The sequence below is a fragment of the Caloenas nicobarica genome, chromosome 4, assembly GCF_036013445.1.
Source record: "Caloenas nicobarica isolate bCalNic1 chromosome 4, bCalNic1.hap1, whole genome shotgun sequence".
Classification (NCBI taxonomy): Eukaryota; Metazoa; Chordata; class Aves; order Columbiformes; family Columbidae; genus Caloenas; species Caloenas nicobarica.
The window spans coordinates 38,934,337-38,959,213 of NC_088248.1; the positions used below are offsets into that span (position 1 = coordinate 38,934,337).

The following is a 24,877-nucleotide window of genomic DNA, read 5'->3' on the forward strand; positions in this document are numbered from 1 at the left end:
CAAAGTACAATTTGATGCAATTTTCATTTTAAAAAAAAAAAAAAAAAAAAGTTTGATGGGATAAAAGCACAGCAAGCATTGATCTGTCAAATATGTTGCTGCAAGATATTTGGGTGCTAGAAGCTTATATAGTTTCAAAAAAACAATAAGACAAACTCATTGAATGAAACTCCATCAAAGGCTACAAATTCGAGGACATCTCTTCTGTCAGAGATCACTCTGCATCATGCCCTGTATGAAAGTAGGGAATATCCAGATGATAATCATCATTATATGGTTGCTCCCCCACTTTTTTTTTTTTTTTAATATGATTTCCTGGAAAAATTGTTGGAAACAGGATGCTAAGTATGTGGGCCAGGTTTTGTCCCATTCTTATGCTAACTGTAACTTTTTGGAAACGTTACTGAGCTCTGTTGTACACTGACAAGGTTCTTCTCTTCAATGGGGGTATCAGACTTCTGGTCTCGCATAGTAGGGACACCCAGCACAGGAGACAGAAACATTTGTTACGGCTCCTACTGGGAGCAGGACTGGGAAACCTGAGCACAGATGATTTGTCAATGTAATCACATTATTGCTGCCTCTAACTGCCTGTAGTTCTGGACTGTAAGCCAAAATGGAGTACTGCATAAAAATTTGCCGAAATGGTATCCATCAAATTGAAACTGTTACTATGGAGAGATACACCACTAATTTTCAGTCTTCTCCAAGACCTACTTCCCAAATTTTTGTTAGAGAGAAAACTTCTCCCAGCATTTTGGAAATCACGTCATCCTTAGTATGTTTTAAACCCTATCATTTCATATGCATGCATCTTCAGATACAATATAAATGCACAATTTTTACTCCTAATCAATTTGTACTCATAAAGACCATATAATATAGACCATTCCCTATTGAATTTATTCTATAAGTAGCTCAGAATTAACCTGAAACTTAAAGCACTCTAATTTTACCTGTTTCCTTAAATTTATTTCTAACAGAAAGAAATAGCCTGTTGTTATGAAATATAAAATTGATGGTTCTTTAAATGAACACATACTAACACAAACAAGTGAGAACCTGTAGATTTAAGAACTACCCTTTATGAGAACCAGTTAAAACTTACCTCTTTGATAAGAAATTGCAAGGAAAACATAAAATAAATTTTTAATATTTCAGCATATCTTTCTTTTCTGAATGACATCAGCGAGTGCTTCAACACTGACAATGCCTGGTCAAACAAACAGGAAAAAAAAATAAAAATAAGAAGAAATTAGAAATCCAAGGAAATGTTGATATTGTAACAAGGAAAGAAATTCAATATCCAGATTTTCTGCTTTGTTTCATCAATTGGTTTTCAGGGTAAAAGTGCTTGGTGGGGGTTATGTTTTATTTTTATTTAAATTAAATGCCTAACTCCTTTAAGTGCTTGTGAAGAAGTCCATCCTCTGTCAGATGTGTGTGCATTTTCTAAATTTATGCTGAGGTTTGTAAAGTTAATTAAATGAAATTCATATAGAGATCCAAAAGGCAAGGATTTAAATAGCATTAAACAAAAAACAGTAAGCTTTGAAAGTACTCCTTACAGTTTAGTACCATGTTAATAATTAACACAGAAGTTTAACAATTCACTTTGTTATCCTAAGAAGATTTATGTCTGAATTCATTCAGTGAGTCCTTGAAAATAAACGTCCATATGCTGAAGTGGATACAAAAACCAGATCATCTGGAGGTAAGAGTTCCTTAATAATTGCAAGAATATCTCTCTGACCAATTTGTAATCATCATCATGGGTTCTTTACTTAAATCACTGTAATAAATGGCAAGAATAAGAATTCTTTGATTCCATAGAGTTAGTATGCAGATTTAAATATGTGAGTAATACATAGAATTTTCTCATTGTTTCAGTTGAGATAGTATTTCCTAGCTCCTGCCTTCCCTATGGAAACATATGTTCACATCTTTTCTGAAATAAAAAATATTATCATCAGAAAGAATTATACTGTCAGGAAGACTTTCTGATTCTCTAAGTTAATGCAAATATTGCATACAACAAGAGTCAGTAAAAATACCTTCCTGACAGTATAATTCTTTCTGATGATAATATTTATTGCAAAGAATAAATGCATGAAAATGGACAGTGCAATATTTAGGAGAAGATGGCAGAGGTAATAGAAGCAGTATAGCAAAGTATGCAATTTCATTTGCAGACAGATTGCTTACTTCAGAATTGCATAACTTTCTGCTCATGCTAAGGAAACATTATAATTTAATTAAATTGCTATTAATAAAAAATATTAGACCTTTGCTTTGGCATCTGCTTTGTCATCAGCCTTTGCAGTCAACAGCATGAGTCTCAATATTAAGGAAACAGTCAGGGGAAACTGCCCTTTCAACTGAGGCACGTTGGATTTAATAAGTCTTTCAACTTTGGGCAGTGGGATATCGTAGAAGAACACATTTCCAATCATATCTTGTCCTCGTCTTCCAGCACGTCCTGTCATCTAAGAATAAAATATTTAATATCTATATTATTAAAATAATAAATTATTAATTTTAAAATAAAATATACATAAATCATATTTACTGATACTATCTATACAGTTTTAATAAAGCATTTATGCACAATTATTAAAATAATGTGTGCAAAACATGTTATACCTCAAATACAGCTCGTTTATAATTGTGGTCGTTTTATTTACTTTTTTAAGTGTGAACTTCCAAATTTGATAGAAGACCTAAACACTGGCCAGGATACCTATGTTCTCTCACATGTCTTTTTAACATTTCTAGTTCTCCAAGTTAAGTTTTAACTTAATTTATACCTGTACACCAGCTTTGTTTTCAAATTACATTTAGGTCAGAATTATTTCTGGGTAGATTTGGGGCAGAGGTAGTCTCAGTATGAATAAAGAGCAGAGAATACGGAGCAGAAAGAAACTGCCAAAGGTTGTATTCCCTTGCTTGGATCACCTGTTCTTGGTCAGGTCCCTTGTAGCAGATGATGTGACACAGCCGGAGTCATATCATTTACGTGCAGCAGAAGGGAAATGCACGTAGGTCTGGCTACTGCACAGATCCACTCACACCCTGGCTCCGAGACCTACCTGCCAGGTGATGCCATCAGCTCGATCTGGGCTATATGGCCTCCTAAACCAGAGGCAAACTGGCAGTACTTCATGAAAATACAGTTTTGAAAAGCAGCACAAAAGCAGGAAATGGGGACTAATGAAGAGGTTAGAGTCTCTCAGCCCACCCAGTAATTTGTGCCATGACTGGAGACATTCTGCTTTATTGCATTGGCGACCTCATCTACACATTGCTGTGTTGCATTGTGTGCCACTTCCAAGATGGAAAGAATTCAAATAACCCTTTTAATCCAGTCAGCAATCTTTCTTTTCCTCGTTACATCCCCACTGTATGTTCTTACAGCACATTTTTTCACATATTTGTAAAACCATGGCTAGAACAAAACAGCTTTTGTCTTTCCAGCTCCTGTAACTGAAAGCCGAATCTATACCTTTAATTCACTGAGCAAATGTAATATTTTCATTGCTGAAATAGGTCTTTTGACAGCAAACATTATTTGTGGGTTGGCAGTTCCAAAAAATTAGTAAAATCACCTTAGCTAAAACTACTATTGTCACCAAAAAGAACAGCCAGAAGCCAGAACATACCCAGAAGTATGTGAAAATGAAAAGACATTTTTCTGAATTTGTGTGTCATGACAGCTACATGTGTACTGTTCTTGTAATAAAAAGTAGGTGTTCTATTTCCATACCTGTCTGTAATTTAGGGCATCTAAAAAGACTGAATCTTCAGCAAAGATGACAGATCTACATGGCATGTTGATTCCCAGAGCAAGTGTTGAAGTAGCTGTGACTACCTGTAAAATATCAAACATGAGTATAACTATTAGAAATGGCAATATCCAATTTAAAAAGAACACCTGTAATACCCAACTTAAATCAACAGAAATTTTACTATCATTCTTCCTAAAGCTAAACTTTAATCTGATGAATTTAACAGAGCTGTGAACTTACAGGAATTTCACTGTTTAGTGTTGCTCATATAGCTATTACATATGTATATTGAACTTTTGTATCCTGCAAGTTTATAGTGCATCTTTTATGGAACACAAATTCAAATAATATTGAAACTGAAGACAAATCGAAATATTCTATGAAGACGGTACAAAATATCATAATCCTCTAGGGTTTGTTTAACTATAAAACATGTTTAGCTGGCTCCTGCAGTAAAAAACAATTTAAAAAATGTTTCTATAAATACATGAGCAACAAAATGAGAGCTAAGGAGAATCTCCATCCTTTATCAGATGTGGGTGGAAAACATAGTGACAGAGGATGAGGAAAAGGCTGAGGTACTAAATGCCACCTTTGCCTCAGTCTTAAATAGCAAGACCAGTTGTTCTTGGAGTACCCAGCCCCCTGAGCTGGAAGACAGGGGCAGGGAGCAGAATGAAGCCCAAATAATCCAAGGGGAAATGGTTAATGACCTGCTACGCCACTTAGCCACACACAGGTCTATGTGGCCAGATGGGATCCACCCAAGGGTACTGAGGGAGCTGACAGAGGTGTTCACCAAGCCACTTTCCATCATTTATCAGCAGTCCTGGCTAACCGGGGAGGTCTCAGTTGACTGCAAGTTTGCAAATGGGACATCCATCTACAGGAAGGGTCAGAAGGATTTGGTGAGCTACAGGCCTGTCAGTCTGACCTCAGTGCCAGGGAATGTCATGGAACAGATCATCCTGAGCGCCATCACACGGCACATACAGAACAACCAAGCATCCAGGCCCAGTCAGCACGGGTTTATGAAGGGCAGGTCCTGCTTGACTAACCTAATGTGTTTCTACGACAAGATAACCTGCTTAGTGGATGAGGTAAATGCTGTGGATGTTCTCTACCTAGAATTTAGTAAAGCCCTTGACACCGTTTCCCACAGCATTCTCCTGGAGAATGCGGCTACTCATGCCTTGGATGGGCGCACTCTACGTTGGCTAAAAAACTGTCTGGATGGCGAGGCCCAAAGAGTTGTGGTGAATGGAGCCAAATCCAGTTGGTGGCCAGTCACGAGTGGTGTTCCCCAGGAGTCAGTATTGGGGCCAGTTCTCTTTAATCACTTTATCAATGATCTGGATGAGGAGATTGAGTAAACTTGCAGATGACACCAACTTGGGTGGGAGTGTTGATCTGCTGGAGGGTAGGAAAGCCATACAGAGGGATCTGGACCAGCTGGATCGATGGGCTGAGGCCAATTTTATGAAGTTTAACAAGGCCAAGTGCCGGGTCTTGCACTTGGGTCACAACAACCCCAGGCAGCGCGACAGGCTCGGGGAAGAGTGGCTGGAAAGCTGCCTGGCAGAAAGGCATCTGGGGGTGTTGGTTGACAGTTGGCTGAACACGAGCCAGCAGCGTACCCAGGTGGCCAAAAAGGCCAACAGCATCCTGGCTTGTATCAGGAATAGGGAAGTGATCATCTCCCTGTACTCGGCTCTGGTGAAGCTGCACCTCAAATCCTGTGTTCAGTTTTGGGCCTCTCACTACAAGAAATACATTGACGTGCTGGAGGGAGTTCAGAGAAGGGCGAGGAAGCTGGTGAGGTGTCTGGAGCACAAGTCTTGTGAGGAGTGGCTGAGGGAACTGGGGCTGTTTAGCCTGGAGAAAAGGAGGCTGAGGGGAAACCTTATCACTGTCTACAACTACCTGAAAGGAGGTTGTAGCATGAAGAGATGTTGGTCTCTTCTCCCAAGTAACAAGTGATAGGATGAGAGGAAACAGCCCAAAGTTGCACCAGGGGAGGTTTAGATGGGACATTAGGAAAAATTTCTCCACTTAAAGAACTGTCAAGCATTGGAAGAGGCTGCCCAGGAAAGTGGCTGAGTCACAAACCCTGAAGGTGTTTAATAGACATGTAGACGTAGTGCTTAGGAACATGGTCTAGTCGTGGACTTGGTAGTGTTAGGTTTATGGTTGGAGTTGGTGATCTTAAGGGTCTTTTCCAACCTAAATGATTCTATGATACTAGGATTTGCTAATCTGAAAGACAAAAAATCTTTGTTAGAAATAAAGTTCTACAGCTATCAGTTCACTTAGTTTATTTGTTTGCAAACCTTCCTGTCAACATTTTAAAATGAACATGACAAAGTCTGCAATATATTTTACTATTGGTGAAAGGTACACTATATTTTTAATTAAATACATGGAAAAACTAACATTAAAAAAAAAAAAAAAGGAAAAGGATGCAAATTTACCAACCTTGATATATCCCAGCCTGAAAAGCATCTCCACTACTTGTCTTCCTTTGGCAGTCATAGATCCATGATGATACCCAATGCCCCTCAGTGCCATCATTTGCTGCAAATAACCTCTTCTCTCAAACCTAAGTCGATAAAAAATCTTCCTTAAAGTCTACAAATAAAAAGAAATGTTAAGTATTAACCATAACCAGGTGTTGTTAATGGAAAAAAAAAAAGTCTTATGTGACAAAATTCCAAGCACTACAAAGAAATACAGCTGTTTATGATCTTCAGTGAACCTGAAGCCTCAAGTATATAAGTGGATGTGTACCATCAGTACACAGTACAGTAGCTTCATTATGATGACAAATCCAGGCTCTTTGGTACACTTCTATATACTATCGGGTTTTTTCACCTTTGCAACAAATGCCATTGCAATAGTCCCAACTGTCATATCATGCAGCTAGATGCAACCAGACATAAGAAGCCTGCATGTTCATGACTTTTGTAATCAAAGCATGGCCTTGTGACCATGGACTGCGTGCCGCCATCACAGAACAAATTCCCAAGTAGCTACATGAAGCTGATACACTTCTACTCTTGTTTGTCATCCCTGCTTGGTACCACCATTTCATCTCACTACACGGTTAGAAACTTCCCTTCCCAAACTCAGAAATAGCACTCAATTAAGCTTTTTCAGTACTTTCTGAACCTCACTCTACATCTAAGTGCCACCTGTTCCAAATTTTAAGCTACTTTTTCACTGCCTTTACCTATGTACAACTGTGGGAAGCAATGTTTCTTCCATGCTGGCTGACAGCAGTCCAAAAATGCCATCAGGATTCCAAGTTCCCAGCATAAGGAATCATGAGATTTTTCAAGTTTGGTCCCAATACCGAGAATTGTCCTCTCTTTCAAGATGTATCACAATAAGCAGAAAGCATTATCAAGACACTTCATCAAAATTTTGAGCACTTTTTTTTTTCTGAATTAAGACCTATATATCACAATTACTTTTTTTAATTTAAAAAAAACCCCAACCATAAAGAGACAGCTATATGAACCACAGTCATGTTTCAGGAAGTTCAGACAACAGGGGATCTCCTGGATCAAAGCCCAGTCACACACTACTGCTGGAAACCACATCATATAAATCTCTTTCATAAGTTATTCCTTAATTATTTGTATACAAATATATACATCAATATTTCTGATGGACATCTGCAGATTTCCAGTGCTTTTCTCACCTTTTCTTTCCTCAAGGGGACATAAACATATTGAAGAGCATGGAAAATTTTGCTTTGTGGGAACTAGAAATTTTAGAGCCTAAAATGATTTCTTATTTAGTATTTTTACAAGATACGAAGGGCTCAAAAATGTTTTGACAAGTGCACAAAGGTGCCATATAGCCTATGCTGATGACTCTGTCAGAAAAATAGGAGTCTGAGATATGAATTAACAAGTCACAGAACTGTGTAGTTGATAGTTCATAGAAACGAACTGACTGTAGTATACATCTCAGGACTCCTATCACGGGACAAGTCAACATCTTTTTATCCGGTAGAGTGAAAGTTGTCCATGCATCTTAAAAATAAAGTTATCTAAGACTGATACCTGGAATCAGATTTAAATGTTCCATGATATCTATGCATACTGTTAGAAAGTACAACTGCATCACACATTATATGTGGTTTATGTATTTATGCACAAATTCATGCATTTTAGACATACAAAACCAAAACCATGTTATAATTATCAGTGAACTACTTACATCTTCATCCACTGCTTTCGGATCAGCATAAGTACACCCAGAAGGGAGAGCAGTTAGCCTTTTAAGTCTTTTTTCTAGCTCTTTTTTTGTTGTCAAAAGAAGTCGTATGTTTTCGATTTTACTGGAGCTCAACTTTTTGATATTTCTGTATACAATATACAATTAAAAATATTATTCTGTAATTAACACAAATATCTCAATTTTGAAATATTCTTTGAGTACTGAAAGATGCAGATTCATTCCCTTTTAAACTGTAGGCTTGAACGTGTAGGTAGATCTGTAAATGTAAAATTACTGGCAATGTTAAGAGCTTCCTTTTATCATGGCTTGTATGCAAAATAGTAATTCTGGGTGAAGTAGAGAGGAGGAATTATGGTGATATACAAAAGTGAAGATTAAGACAGCAACCCTAAAGTACTTCATTTAGCAAATTGGTAAGCTAACAAGATTGAACAGTAGAAGTATTAAACATGAAAGAGAAATGTGATGGATTTACTGCCGATAATGACATGGGCTGTAAGGATTTAGGACAGGATTTGAAGAAAAGAGGAGAGGGAAAACTAGTTAGAGGCATATTTTCAAGCTACTTCTATGTCTAAATATCTATCTAAATTCCTACTGGATTTTCAAGTTCTCACTACTATGAAAGTCAGCTAAATCTGATAATCCCTGTGGGTCCCTTCCAACTGAGGACATTCTATGATTCTATGATTCATTCTTTCATGATATTATGTCCAAAGAATGCACTGTAAATTGTCATGATTAGGAGGGCAAAACCATGACGCTTTATGTTCCTGACAATCCTGATAACTATAGCCACATTTCAATGCCGAATATCTTACAAAAATCTGTACTCTATGATCACAAAAATCAAGAAAATTCAAGGTTAAGGGAGAAACAAATATAGTACAATCCAAGCGAAAGGCTGATAAATATTCAGAGAATATCTCACCAGTCAGGTGAACCCATATTTCTGAGATCCACCACTGCAACCAGCCATAGTGAGGCTAAACTACGAAAATACTCTCCCGCAGTCGCTGACCCAGCACCAGGGTCAGATGCTACACTGTTTTTAACAGACGCACGACGAAAGTTATTGTCTGGAGAATGAGCCATTCTGATATCTTGGTATCTCAGAGATGAATTATTCCAAATTGACCAATCTCATATACTTCGGTTTCTCTCCTTGATTCTTGTGTTGTAGTGCCAGCACCTCACACAATATCAGCAACACTGGCACCTTCCTGCTGCGTGACTATGCACTAGGTACATCTGATTGACACCTGCCATACAGCTGCTCCTACAGTGTGGGTTGCTAGAGCACAGAGGAGCAGGGACTACTACACTTCAAACTGCAAGAATGTGCTGCTGCAAGGTACATTCCCCAGAAATAAGTTATCACAAAATTATGCTCTGTCTTACTATGTAAGCTTTTTAGTAATATATGGTTATAATACTTACTGAGGGTTGAATTTTCTTAGCGTTTTATTCACTTTTTTTAGTTCATCCCTTAAACGCTCTTTTTTGCTCTCGGTATCAGGGTCTTGTTCACTTTTTTGTCTTCTCAGCAAATTGAAGAATACATTCTTGGCTGCATTTTCCACTGAATCCACATTAAATCTTAAAGTACATAATATGTAACATACCTCATTTAGGTGAACTCTAATAGAGTTTTTATTTATATGTAGTGCTGTTACAATAATATTAATTAAACCTTATCATCTGACAATAGTCAGAATCTAATCATTAGAAGCATATCCCTATTCCTTCGTTAAATCATAGTCTGCATTCACTTTCAAACTGAATGGCAACATGTTAAATGGTTCTGCCAATAAATCATCTATAGAAAGTATGCTCAACTCTACCTTTCCTTAAGCTGGACACTTGGACAATCAGATAAAGCAAATTGTAGTTTAAGTAATTTTGATTCTTCTCCACCACCCCGTTGAGAATCACTGCCTGTCTTTCTTGTTCTTCTACATAGCTGCTTTCATAGCCTTTTTTTTTAAGTTTAACTGGGATGAAGACTTTTCCAGCCTCACTCTCAAAAAATATCTTTTTTATTCTTGTTGCAGAAGGCACATCCTGTTAACTAACACCATACAAGGTGTTGGCAACACATGGGATGAGGTTGCATCCTAGTCCGTTAGAATATTCACTAGTCATTCAAATATAGTAGTCACAAGAACAGGAGCAAAAATTGAAGGACTTTATCTTTTTATCCAGAAAGACCAAAAATAGATTTTAAGGCTAGGAGGTAGCTTCTCCCTGACTTAAGCTTTTCACATCTCCACAGAAGACAAAGCTCAATAACAGTCACTTGCCATTTACTTTCTTCTCCCCCTCTGAAGCTAGACTGAATGACCTAATTTCTCTCTATCATTGAGTTTATGCATCCATAAGGAGTACTAAAGAGATGCTAGCCCATGCTTTTCCTTCTTAGCTCTAAGAAAAGAAAGGTAAACTCTAAGAACAGTTTTTTCCCTACCACCAAGGGCTGCAATAGCAATTTGGCTTCTACAGCTCCAATACCTGCTCTCTTAGCAGTCTCCATTAACTCCATGCTAACATAAAACTATATGGAATGACTGCTTTTCAACCCCACTCATCATTAATGGCTTAGGGAGAGAAAGCCTACGAGCACCAATGAAGCATAAATGTCAATCTGTTACTCCAAGTCACTGTCTACTATTTGTGAGGGCTACTCATTCCCTCCATCTTCAACAGAATTTCTCAGGTCTGGGCTATTTAACTAGAGAGATGTTTTAATTATTATTATTTGGGTTTTTTCAGTTCTGGCTGACTCTTGTCCTTTGCCTAACTAGAAAGACACTAGGGAGGTCTACCAAGTGCCGTTACACTACACCTGTGCCTTAAAAAACCCTTAGATAACAGATTTCTGTACCTCATCCCCCAGCTTGGTAACATTAGGTTCTGCCTCCATATTCACCAGTCTGGGATGTGTTCTTGTCTCACCATGATCATTTACTGATTGTCTAGGATATTCATACTCTACTCGCAGTTCCTTGCAAGAGCCATAAGTCACTAAGAATTTCTAAGGACTTGTCATTCCAGAGTAGATGAGAGGAAGGCATTATCCATCTGCTCTAAGGAGAAGCACCTTGCAACTTCCTATTGAGTGCCCCAAAATGATGTTGCAGTTCATACAGTAGCCCTGAAATTATTCCTTATTTGAGGGAATTACAAACATCTAAGAGTCCTTTTGAAAACTGCCAGTTTCAGCTTGAAATCAGCCATAACATTAATTTACAACTAGGCCATCACTGAAAAATAGAAAAAGAAATAATTTACCAGCAACTAGAATAATTTGAGATGTACTATCAATATGTATATTCACTTCTTGATTCTTCCTTTCTAGAGTTCTTTCAGAAATGTCTTTTTATCAGCATCAAGCATGTGAGAACTGAAATGGCAGTGAGCATTCTACCTCTAACTATGAAAGGAAGTGAAAGGCTTCATACTAAGAAAACTTTCCATTTTTACATGTTTGTTTCTAAGCATTATTACAGTGAGAATGTGCACTAGACAACTATTTACTGATAAGCAGCTTCTTTTTATTATTAAGTCCAGCATTGAGGTACATGCCTGCTTCACTGATATTAGCACTATCACCAACTATAGCAGTACTGTCAGTAGGCTCAAAGTTATGCATGCCTGATGTTATGTAATTGCATCTCACATATTTGCAAAACAGGTTGTTTGATGCATGTCACTAGATGTAAGGTGAGATTGTTAGAGGCTGTGCAGTGGAGCCATCACCATATGACAAACACATACATTAACAGAACCTCATTCCACCCTTTTGCCTAGCAAATCTGCCCCCACATACACTATTTGCATCTCTAAATAAACAGCATACGCTTCCTACAAGTTTTACTGACTAACTTGGGGCAAAGCAACTGAAAATCTGACCCTCATTTTAATGTGATTCAGTTTCTTGTAATTTTCTCAGACATCATGCATGGATTCTACCCTTTCCACACAGTAATTACATGCTCTCAGTTTTATTACAGCTAAAACTTTAGCGCCATAAAGATGCATGAGTTGCCAGAGCTTGCAGGCCTTTACTTTGTATGTTTTAAAGCAAATGTAACAAATACCATGTAAATGGCATTTGCCAAGCCATATCAATGCTTATCTCTGAACACCATTTTTGTGAATATAGGCAATAAACATATAATATGTGGAATGTAAATACTTACATGAAAAATATGGCAGGCAACTTATCCATCTCCCATAACTTATCAACAAAGCTCGCAAAACGCCTCCACTTCTCATGTTCTGAGCAATCCGCAGGTTTTGGCTTAAGGTGCTTCAGTAACTCATTCACCTAACCAAAGCAGTATTATTGTGGATATTTTAATGGTAGAAACTTCTAGTCAGAGGCTAATAAATATGAAGACTCTGTTTTCCTGTGTCAACTTCTATCAGCAAAATTTTTTAAAAACATTCAGAGCTGCAATAGCCATGTATAGTTTACAGACTGAAAGTCATCAACTGACTTTGGTAAGAGCTCAAAATGCAAGTCATCACTACACAAATAATGAAGTATCACTAATAGGCTGGTTATGATTTATTTTCACCTTTAACTATCATATTTCAATAAATTTGTGGGAGTTTGTTTTGTTTTGTTTTGTTTTCCCCAGATATTCTTTAACTTGCTGACTCGCCACTTCCTCATTTTCCTTTTTATAATGTAGGAATAGGTGGCCTCCAAGCAAGATTTTTTTTTTTTTATTTTCTGCTCATTGCTTTAATTCCTCTCTTTTACATGGAAACATACATACTGTCCGTCTGTAGTTCCACAAGACGCTTTCAAATGAACAGCAAAAAAGAGGTAGACTGAAAAAGCAGAGCAAAGGTACAATATTCTCACTAACTGTAGGAAGTACCTAAAGGAATCAGGAACTGAAATCTCACAGCAGTATCAGAAGTCTGATTCCCAGAGAAGCTTGTGAAAACATCCCCTTGAAAATGCTCATGAGGAAATGCCACAAATATTAATGCTTATCTTTCAAGTACAGCAGCAGTTAAACCTAATAAATAATAATAATGGGAGGAGAAACTGCCATAATTATATTATTACATATTATTATTTTAAAGATGTGCACAATCTTAAGAAAGTGCCCTGTAACAAGTGTTACCTTCTGCCTTTGGCCAAGCACAATCCATTCACTTAGTTCTTTCTTCAGTTCCTGTTCATATTTCCTCACATCTGGCTTTTTTATCACTACTTTATTCTTGAAAGAGACAAATTTCTCAGGATCTAGCTCCTGGAAAAACAACATTAGTATCAAACATTGTAGTACTTTATTATCTATTTATTTTTCTATATTTTGTCCACAGCTGTGTATACACACCTGTGCCCTTGGCCACTCTTGCCAGACTTTCACCATTGTGTCATAAAGCTGGATGCTCTCTCGTGGAGACAGAGAAAGATCTGAAGGAATACCATAGTTCTCGATCTGCAAGGAGTTTAAATTTTAAAAAAACAATTTTTAAAAAGGAATAATTTTGATGGAATTCATGTTGCCTAAATGTAACAGTTACTAAACAATGTTGATACCAGTATTATGCTTACATGATTGACTGTTAATGCAGCACATGGATGATAATGTTCAATGATAAAATCGCTGCCCTTTAAAGAACACACATACTTTTCCAAATCATTGTATCTTTCTTCATACAAGACTGTGAAGAGACAAAAATGCTGTCATGATGCCTTTTGTTGTTTCAAAATGCAAGTACTTAATCCTGCAAAATTTGTTTTTATTTAAAAGAAAACCCAAACCAAAATAGGCTTCAGTTCACACACCATGCTTAAAGTTTTTGCAGAAACAACACTAAAATTTATTTCTTAGTTATAAAATATTCTGATACACACCTAGTCTAACACGATATGATTTCTTCTGTCCTTGCACTTTAGATTTCCCTTTAAATTTTCTTGTAAAGTTCTCTTCAGAGTTTGTAGAGCTTCCTTCTATTATATTCTCGGCATGTTGCCAATACCTTTTCACAGATTTTAACCACCTACAATGCAAGAATAAAACAAAAATAAGAGTTGTAGAAAATATTTTAAGAAAATTGCTACTGATGATTAATAAATTAATTATTACCATCTGCTCAATTTCTCCTATTGAATTTCCAGTCTCCTTCTCACCATCTTCAGTGCAATTTTCTCCAGCTTATCCCAGGGTGCAAATAAAAAATATGCAATAGCACCATTTTATATATATAAATATGGTGCGTCTTCTCTGATTGATGATGGACAAGTGTTCTTATCAGGTTTTGGCAATTCAAATAGATGTAAAAGCCTCCAAAATTCCTCTGCACAGCTCAATTATAGTGTCTGAAGGCAGAATAGTGCCTATTCTCATTACAGATTTAAGAGTTACAGCATTGTTCTGTCTCAACTGGGGAGTAAAAGTGGCATAATACATATAACAATATAACTCCAAATCAGTTGCCTCCCAATAGTAATTGATCTGTCTATCTAAAACCAGCTCATATCCAATTTAAATACACTCTTGTGAGCAAGAAAATTCCACACGTACTCAGTTAGGTGTTCGGGGTTACTGACAGTAGCAGAGAGCGCCAAAAACGGACACCGAATTGTTACCAGAAGATGCTCCCAAACCTCTGCTCCAATTTCACTGCCAAGACAATGGACCTATGTTTTTGGGAAAAGGGATTAAAAGAAAAGAAGAAGTGTTCCTTATGAAATTTAATCCAAAACAGTTATTGTTTTGCATTTTGCAAAAATCAAAAGTTTGGCGAGACCAATACTGAGTAATTCTTATGTTGTAGCAAATCACCATGAGATCCAAATCAAGGATCAAGTAAACCTCTCTCCACACTTCACTGGATAGCACATTAGTCTAAATTTCAATACTACGTCCACTGTTTGTACCCTAGATGCTGGCATCATTAGCAATTAATTCTATATACAAGAAAGGATACAGTAGGAATTTTAAATTTAGCAAGATTAATTATCATCCTTTTCCCTGGAAAGAATGACTAATACTGTAGGATGTGAAATGTGGATGATCCCACTCTGAAATGTTCTACTTGTGCCACTGAGACTACAGTGGTGGCTTTTAGTTTTTCAGATGACTGGCCTGAGAGAAATTAAGGAATTTCCTGGTAGCTTCCTCTTGAGGACTAACACAGTTTTAAGTTCTTTCACTGGAGTACATAAACACTATCAGCAAGCAGGGAAAAGGTAGTAAGCCTGAAGTAATATTTCTGAAAGTTGTTATTTTACCAGCGATAATATATGTAATGCACCACAATTTTTCCTCAAGCTTTTTTTGTATATTTGTTAAATTGGTTACTATTAAAAGATGCCTACCTCATCAAATATGACATATTGTATCCGTTTGGTCCATTTCTGGCAACGAGGAGACAGCATCAAGATTTCTAAACATTGAGGCACAGTCACTAGTATCTAAGAATAAAGGTTTGTAAAGCATTACTTCGAAGTAAACTGACTGATCAACTACAAGTAGATTCTTTATTAAAAATACTTTAAAAATACATTTGATCTCAAGTTAAACAAGAATGAACGAATGATTTGTCACTGCTATCTTATCATAGAATCACAGAATGATAGAACAGTCTGGGTTGGAAGGGACCATAAATATCATCTAGTTCCAGCTCCCCTGCCATGGGCAGGGACACTTTCCCCTAGACCAGGTTGCTCTAGGCTCCATCCAACCCGGCCTTGAACACTTCCAGGGACGGGGCATCCACAGGTTCTCTGTGCAGCCTGTTCCAGTGCCTCACCATCCTCATGGTGAAGAAAGGCACTTCAAGAAGGGCAAGACAGAGGACCCAGGAAACTACAGGTTGGTCAGCCTCACCTCAATCACTGGAAAGCTGATGGAGCAACTAATCCTGGAAACCATTTCCAAGGATATTGAGAACAAGAAAATCATTGAGGTATTAGGCATGAATTCACCAGTGGAAGTCATGCTTGACCAACTTTTATGATGAAATGACTGGCTTGGTAGATGAGGGGAGAGCAGTGGATATTGTCTTCAGTAAGTCTTTCAACAATTTCTCTCATAAGATCCTCACAGACAAGCTGTTGAAGTATGGCTCAGATGAGCAGATAGTGAGGTGCATGCCAGAGGGTCATACCACCATCCAGAGGGACTCTACACAGGCTGGAGAAATGGCCTGACAGGAACCTCGTGAAGTTCAACAGGCAGATGTAAAAAGTACTGCACCCGGGGAGGAACAACCCCATGCACCAGTGTATGCTGGGCGCCATCCAGCTGGGAAGCAGCTCTGCAGAATAGGACCTGAGGATCCTGGTGCACTCCAAGCTGAACAAGAGGCAGCAATGTGCCCTTGTGGCAAGGAAGGCTAGTGGTATCCTGGACTACATTAGGTGGAGCATTGCCAGCAAGTCAAGGCAGGGTATCATTCCCCTCTGCTCAGCACTGATGAGTCCACACCTAGAGTCCTGTGTCCAGTTCTAGGCTCCCCAGTACAAGACAGACCAACCTAGTGGCCTTCTATGATGGAGTGACTGCAAGAGAAGAGCTATCTGGAATTCTGCAAGGCATCTGCTGTATGCTGGCAACCAAATAATTTTAATGTTTTTGCTTTTAACCAGAGCAAGTAATCAATTGCATGTCCCCTAAGGATGGGTAGGTAAGGTTGTATGCCATAGACTGCAAGTTTCTGGTAAGAAGTACAGGTATGCTTAGATTTTCCTGAACTTTGCAATTAATAATGGCACAATTTTTATAATTCAAATTAACATTTTCAGAAGCCAGATGGAATACAGAAGTCATTATTATTGTGTTAAAATGCACATAAAAATATACCTGAGAATTCATGACATCATTGCGATAATCTCGCGTGAAGACTCCACACATTGCCAATCCATCCGGAAGTTTCTTGGTGAATCGACTGTATACATTTCCCACCACTTGGTTTACAAGGGCCTTAAATAAAGCAGGTCATTAACAAAACTAGATAGTGTATGTCTAAAGGCATATGATATTCTGAGACATATAAAAGAATTCAATTTTGGTACTGATATTGATGTACTAGACAATAATGTACTATATAACATACTATAAAGTCTTGACTGTCAACAATGTTAACTTTAAAAAGATTTGGCACTTGATTTTCAATTATACTGAAATGCTTTCAAGGAAATTCAGTGTTTTGTAAAGGGAGTTATACACTATTAAGTCTGTATTTTAATTATTTTCAAAGCAGTTAAAAATAGAGCACACGCTACTGCATCTACAAGCACTTTAATGAACTCAAAGTCCTGGGGCTGCAGGTATAAAATACATTTCTGCACCCAGACTGATATTCAAATTAAAACATTATTTTGATGCCCAGTCTGAGTACAACCATGAAAAAAATGATTTTACTTACAGAAAACAATCCATAGAGATTGTTATTGAATAACAGCACATGTAATTTATTATCCAAAAATTATATTACTGACATTAAAGTAAGTTTTGGAAGAAATCAAAATATTGTGGCTCAGCACTTAAGTCAGTTTTTAACTATTAGGCCAGGAGTCTCATTAAAAAATATCCCACTGCCTAGAGTTTCATAAATTTTCTCTTGAAGCATCTAATAGCGAGCTCAATTAGAAAAAGACAACTTGCCTGGTCGTTGTTCTGTTCCAACATTACTTTCAGCATGTTGGTAGGCTTTTGGTATTCTCACCATTTACTTCACATGATACTTATAGCACTTTTGTATCTACTAGTGTTTCTGACCTTAAATTAGCTATACAGATATTAATAGACAAAAAATCTACATGAGCTTAGATATTTTGAAGATTTTCTTGTAAACATGCTGTTTCTAATGAATGTAAAACACAATATAAATATTCCATTTCTAATGAAACAATATATATCAACTAAAATTGTGTAACAGGTTACCCCAAGTAGTTTCAGAATTATACTGAGAAATACATAGTCAAATATACAGAATATGTAGCAGGATGCAGCCTTACCTTTGTAGGAGCAACATACACAACTACTCCATCATTGCTCGTTTTCAGAACTTTTTCCATGCAATAGTATGATGCATATGTTTTTCCTGATGAAGTGGGAGCGACAATCACTGCAGACTCATTATTATCCACAGCATCAAGAAGTTCTCGCTAAGAGAAAAGCAGCTATGTCAAAATGTCTTGTTATAAAATTCTTATTGAGTAAACGTGCTCTTTCTGTGAAGACATCTCTTCTTTTTGCATGTAGACTTTATATACAGATTTTAGACTACAGAAAGTTAGAGTTAACCTCGTCATTTTATGACTGTATTCTTTTCTCTTAGACCGTTGGTGGAAAAAAATGGAACTACAAATTATAAATTGTCCATTTCAATTATTTGGTCTGAGATACTGATATCAGAACATTGAGTCCAAACTTGGACATCTTCAAATTAAAAAATAAAACCAGTTAACTCAGCAGTGTATAATTTAGTTCCAAAAACTTCATTGTTTTATACAAGGCAGACTTTTTTTCTTGCATTATAATAGTTACATCAATACTGTCCACATCTCTCTTCTACTCCTAGGATACAGTGTTTATTAAAGTGTTTTCTTCCCTATTATTGTCTCCCTCCATGCTCTCTGACAGGACCTTCCGTAGGCCTGTGAAAGGATGGGGTAAGGGGTACAGAAGAGGAAAGAGAAATAGCACTAACACTGTCTTTCTCTATCAGCACATATGCCAAGTTCCAAATTGCTTTTCAATTAAGTGACTGTTTTGCAGATATAGACATTCAAAGCAGCAAATTCAGCTGGCATAATAATAATAATAACAATAACAATAATAATATCTGAGTTAGACTTCCTCTGCTTTAGATGGAAAAGTTAGTTCTCAGCTCATACTATGAGTAATTCTTTAGGGACAAATAAGCAGAGGATGAATAGTTAGAGATGATGCAAATGGGGCATTACCACCATCAAATATGCTAACAAGCAGTGAAATCCCACAGATTTGGCATTTCTTATGTTGAATTCATTGGGCCAAAGTCTCTGTAGAAAAGCTCTCAGTGTAGAAAAAACATAGACTACAGTCCAAAATTATCTACTGAATTGGTTAAATTTGTTAAAAAATTAAATGTTATAAACAACACTATTTGTGATGAGTAGTATAATAATGCGTACTTTTAAATGCAAAAAAAAAAAAAATTCAAATATAATTTCCATTAACTTTATGCAAAAAGTTTGTGTGTCATTACCTGCCATGTGTCTGGTATGAAATGTTGCACTCGGGGATCTGGATCATTCCTCTCTTCTCTGAGCAAGTAATAATCCATGTATTGTAGCTGAAAGCGAGCTGGACCCACTTTGATAGCATATTTGCTTATATTCTGATCACTACTTTCTCCTGTCTGTAGGGTCAAAAGAAAATTCAAGTTGGTCTGAAAGCTAGCAAGAGATTAAGAAAGTGACACATCTTTTGCTTTGTGGAACTCTGCAAGCTTTGAAAAACATAGGAAAGTGCAGGTGACTTTTAAATCTTCTTGCAGAAATCTATACCATGTAGCCTTATGTGACGGTTATACTTGTGTCTCTTCAAAGGAGACTATATTCTAAAGATAATAGGTCTTCCACAGCTGGTGGTGGTGTTGGTGTTGTTTTTGTTGCCAGAAGAGCTAACTAATCTGGCTAGCAGGCAAACCTCAGCCTCTTCAAGCTACTGCCTGCCAGAGTCTTCTCATTGTATTTTTGTGCCTCTTTTCTTCAGCCTGCCCTGAAGCCTTGTGCAATGAATCACAGTTGCAAAATCTAAAGAGAGTGTAATCCCAAATTTTATAAAGCATTGTATTTTTAAACAATGCCTGTATACCCTAAAGCATACCAAAATAAATATTCATGGACAGGCCTGGTTACAACATCTGGTCCTGAAAGCTGTATAGAAAAGCATTACATCTTACAACATACACCAGAAGAGAAAAGTCACATAATAATTTAGTTTGTCAGAGATGTCTGGACATCAGTTAATCCAACTCACTGCTAGAAGCAGGTGCAATAGATCAGGTCACTCAGGGCTGTGTTCAGAAGGAAATCTCTTACAAAACAATAATTTCCTTCCCCACCTCTCAGTCCTGATCCTCAAGGAAGGATAATAAACACTTTCCAGATATAAGCTTCCAGAAATTCCTAACTCTACTGTGCCTGAAAAATGAGACACTGAAGTGAATGATACTAGTTTTACAGTTCAGGGTGATCTTCCTTTTGCTATTGACTCCATATTCTGCAGGCTATGAGTTACAACCTCCCTCTTCAGCCTGAGAGCCGCTTTAGCACCCTCTCTCCCTAATAACACCCCACCTACACACAAAGGTATCAAACTGCTATTAACATTAAATCACCCAGCAGGCAGGTTGCTAATATGCAGAAAAGTGCAGTCCTTAGAGAAATTACTTCAGAGCCAAATTGAGTGTAGCTACTGGTGATCCCAGCTGTGCTAGCGAGGACACGCAACTCAGTATCTGAAGCTGTTTCCTTCAGAGGGGATCAGTAATACCACAACAACAAGCCAAATAGTTTTCATCCACTTCTGCAGTCTCAAAGATTTTCTTTTCTAACATAGCACATCTGGGCCTGTTAAAGTGCAGGTGCTCATTACTCAGGCTTTTAACAGTTATTTTTAACAGAGTTCAGCTGATGTGATGTATTGAACAGCAGGTACCTCTAAGAGATATCTAAGGCCTCAGGCAGACATAACTAGAGTAAATTAATCTTGATGCCTGTTTCAAAAGGTATCTTTGAAGCCATATAACTTTCTATTTACTAAACGGGAAGTGGCCTATTGTGCCAGCAAGCCCTGACGTCAAGCAGAGAAATGTATCCATGGAATAAAGATTACTATCTGAAGCAAGAATAGACAGTTCCAAATCTTATGGCACAACACAAAATAAAATAAGGTCAATATAGATCTTCTGCACACTAGTCAATGCTTAAGAAAACACTGATGATATTCAGCTACAGATCCATTTACAGTAGTATCACTAAAGTCTGTAAAGTTACCTGGCCAGATAGAGTGCATGCCAAATTCTCAAATCCAAGAAGTCTTAGATATCTGGTCAGCTTTTGTAGATGTTGTTTCTCCAAGAGATCATGATATTTTTCAAGGAGGATATGAATTCTCCTCATGACTTGAACAGCTGTACTTAAATCATTTGACTGGCTACCTTTAAAAAGAAGTCTACAGTTATTTGAGAGCTGATTGTATCATTGGGAGTCTTCTGATACTAGGTATTTTTAGAAGAGACCGTACTTGTCCAACTACAGTTATGACAATTTAAAAACTAATTTCACTTAAAGGCAACTAGACAAAGACAATCCACATGCCTGTGACCTCCCAGATAATCCTATCTGCTTCTGCATACTCAGCCATAAAAGCGAGTTGTATCTCTGACATCTACATAATAACTGAGCTCCCACATTTCACTTTCCTGACCCACACATTTGTTAGTCAGTGTTATTAGCAACGTATTTCACTCTAATGTTTACAACTCTCAACAGGTTTAGAGCAATGTGTATTTGGACCTCTCTGACTGAGCGTATGGGCTGAACAAGTTAATTCTGGTGAAACAGGAGGCCACTAACCATGGTAGCACAGATTTCTGTGCAAATTGTCATCATTCAAACTGTGAGCTAACCACTTCTGCTAATTAAACAATCCACTACAATACAGATACAGTTTACTGTGCACGATACGTAATCATTCAAGGTCTATACATTAAAGATATATACAATAAAAAATGTTAGGTATGCAACGTTTAGAAAGCAAACCAGGAAAACAGCTACAATCTAATTTCATTGGGATACTGCACAGCTGACTCAAAGGATCTTGAAATTGCAAACGTGGACCAGAGCCTGATTATACTTACAAAACTCTGTTCATGCTTCTGAAACAGGGCTGGATTTACACACCTTTACCCCAGCTGAGAATGTCCAAAGTCACTCACTCTTGGTTAAAGGGAGTGGATATTGAATACTGAACATTAATTTGGCTATCATACCTTCTTTTCTGCAGTGTTCCTTCCACACTTCTAAGCAGGCAGACAGTCCTGTCATTTCTACACTGAACTTCACAGATTTACTTTTAAGGGTCTTGAGAAACTTCTCCAATTTATTTATTCCAACAGTCAGATTTGCTTTTATTTCCTTTTCAGTTGGTATACACAAGGCTTCCCACTGCTCTTGCTCTTTCTTTTCTTCTTTAGCTTGTAGTCGCCTGTGGTTTTCCTCTGCAATCATTTCCGCTTTACTTTTCTATCCAATAAAATGAAGATATTCAGAACTAACAATCACCGTGGGAAAGTATTATCTAAAAAAAGTTAATCCATAAACTTAATCACAGCAGGTACATTATAGTTTTTAATTAATCTGTGTGATGCATTGTGTTCTGGGAATTGATTAAAATAGTACTTCATTTTAAAGGGGATATAATTTCTGATTCCAAATACATGTTACTCAAAAGAGCTTCCCTAAGCTTCATTTTAAGTCAGTATAAAGCTTCACAAGTAGCATAAAAAGGCACAAATGTGTAAAAATAAAAGAGTATATGTCTGAAAGTTAAATTTCAAGCTTTCGTTTTATACATAGGTAATAGTAATTCTGATCACATTGAGATGCTTTTCAATAACTTAACTAAAATTAAGAGTTCAACCTTACCTGAAGTTAACAAAGTTATTTTACATACGGACTTTTACAGGTAGCTCAACAAGCCATAATCTGTAATCCATAGTACAGATTATTATGAAATATTACTCAAATTATTATTGGTCAGTATTCTTCATGAGTATGCAATTACATGCTACTTACCCTGTGATGTCTGACAATGTTCACATAATTAGGATTAATTGCAATATCTACAGGATCTTTCACAGATAACATTTCCAAATAGTGCAAGGAAATATAATAAACAACTGAATAATGTTTTTTGAAGAATTTATCAATAGTTTCTTAAAGTAAAATTAAATTAATGAATGCCAGTTTCCTTCACTCCAGATTACTGGCCGTGAGCCAAAACCTATCAGCCTTTACAGAGTATATATGTACTAATTTTTTTTATTTGTGCCTGTTAAAATATAATCACTCACCAGTATTCCTAGCTAGAAACAAAAATACTTTCAACTAGTCGCTAATTAAATTCGAAGTACAAAGGTGATTTAAATTTCTTCCACTGACAACTACTACTGCATTCAGAATACAAAACTTCAGCTGTGAGACTCATATACAGCAGAAATTCTTTCTTGGATAATAGAAAAAAGATTTGGAAGGAGTAACTTGAATATACTCACATGCTTTTTTTGTGTCTTTTTGACAGCAGCATTAGCATTCCTTGACACATCCTCTTGATGTACAATAAGTTTTGAATTGCTATCTTCCAAAGTGCTTCCATAAAAATGACGAAAAGTCTGTAACTTTTGTATTTGTCTTCTTTCTTCTGGATCTTTGGATTTTGTTGCAAGCAAATATAATTGATTAAAAAACACTCTGATAGAATTCCAGCCTAATCTATTCCAAATAAAAGATACCTGGGTAATGGATTAATTTCCTAAAAAATCCTCATTGACCTAGAGGCCAAAATCACATTTTGAAAGAAGCTGGCTACTAAGACTCACTGAAATCCAACAGTACTTTGGAACATCTGAGAAAAAGGCCATAGACTACTTTAGGCACACATTAAAAATATTGGAAAACTTAACACGCAGGATGCCTGGAAGGAAATAATAACTGCTTGAGGACAATGCCTATGCTTACAGTACATGAAAATAGGAAGGTGTCTTCCAAAGGCAATTCAGATGATCATAAAGTGACCTCTTGCCCCTGAAAACAAAACTCTGTCATCAGAACATAAATAAATAAAGCTGCCAGAAAAACACTTATGCTAGCCAATGGAAGATACTGAACTAAGCACATGAATACTTCCACACTCAAACCTAGGTATTTCTCTCTGCCCTAAAATCAAAACGATCAGTCAGTTTCTGAGTGTGAAGACCCACCTTGGAAGATCTTTCTGTTTTTCACAAGAAAGACTGAGATGACACATGCCAGCATTCAGAGTATTCATGCAAGGCATGGGAGAGAGAGGGCCCTCTCTTCAGCTGGAGCAAAGATAAACCTTCAACTCCAGCATTATGGAAGGTGCTTTAGCTACTATTCTGCAGGTTATGCTCTCCAAACTTCACGTTGAAATCATAGTGAACCGAAGAATGCAAAAATCACCCAGTCAGAAAGGTGAGCAGATGAAACCATTGTTTCATAGCTCAAGTGGCACAAAATCCCACTCAGGAGACAACATTTCTTAAGTCACCAAATGAAATCCATAAGCAACACTGGAAGGGCCAAGAGTAATCCATGACTTCTCAACTCTCGGTAGGTTTTTCAGTTTAAATCACTATATGATTCAATAGATGAAAGTTTTGTGTACTTGCTGGTGCATACAGTTTCATTTACTTCATTTCACTTAAACATGCAAATCTAAGATCAAAATTAAGTCCATGGTTTGTTTTCCCAAGTATCTCAAATGGGAAAAAACTTACAGGAAACTGTAACACGTAACGTCAATAATTATGATACAAACAACTTTTGTTTTCTTCTGTGCTGGTTTTAGTGGGATAGAGTTAAATTTCTTCACAGAAGCTTGTATGGGGCTTTGTTTTGAACTTGTGATGGAAATGGTTTTAATAGCACAGGGGTGTTTAGCTATCGCTGAGCGGCACTTACACAGCATCAAGGCCTTTTCTACTGCTCACACCCTCCAACCAGTGAGTAGGCTGGGGGTGCACAAGAAGCTGGGAGGGGACACAGCTGGGAGAGCTGATCCCAACTGACC

At 37.2% G+C, this 24,877-nt stretch overlaps 1 protein-coding gene across 1 annotated transcript in view; it reads right to left on the bottom strand.

The window, feature by feature from the left end:
• LOC135988177 (probable ATP-dependent RNA helicase DDX60) overlaps positions 1-24,877 on the bottom strand; it is a 45,887-nt gene that overhangs the window by 9,841 nt on the left and 11,169 nt on the right. Inside the window, exons 12-30 of the mRNA XM_065633919.1 lie at positions 23,340-23,491; positions 22,056-22,308; positions 21,058-21,221; positions 19,263-19,415; positions 18,028-18,177; positions 16,871-16,990; positions 15,385-15,480; positions 14,588-14,703; positions 13,918-14,063; positions 13,615-13,724; positions 13,394-13,498; positions 13,178-13,306; positions 12,236-12,363; positions 9,474-9,632; positions 8,013-8,157; positions 6,261-6,413; positions 3,764-3,868; positions 2,286-2,486; positions 1,109-1,213 (exon numbers count right to left, since the gene is read on the bottom strand). Of these exons, the coding sequence (XP_065489991.1) occupies positions 1,109-1,213; positions 2,286-2,486; positions 3,764-3,868; positions 6,261-6,413; positions 8,013-8,157; positions 9,474-9,632; positions 12,236-12,363; positions 13,178-13,306; positions 13,394-13,498; positions 13,615-13,724; positions 13,918-14,063; positions 14,588-14,703; positions 15,385-15,480; positions 16,871-16,990; positions 18,028-18,177; positions 19,263-19,415; positions 21,058-21,221; positions 22,056-22,308; positions 23,340-23,491 (2,690 nt within the window). The remainder of the gene's footprint in view (positions 1-1,108; positions 1,214-2,285; positions 2,487-3,763; positions 3,869-6,260; positions 6,414-8,012; positions 8,158-9,473; positions 9,633-12,235; positions 12,364-13,177; positions 13,307-13,393; positions 13,499-13,614; positions 13,725-13,917; positions 14,064-14,587; positions 14,704-15,384; positions 15,481-16,870; positions 16,991-18,027; positions 18,178-19,262; positions 19,416-21,057; positions 21,222-22,055; positions 22,309-23,339; positions 23,492-24,877) is intronic.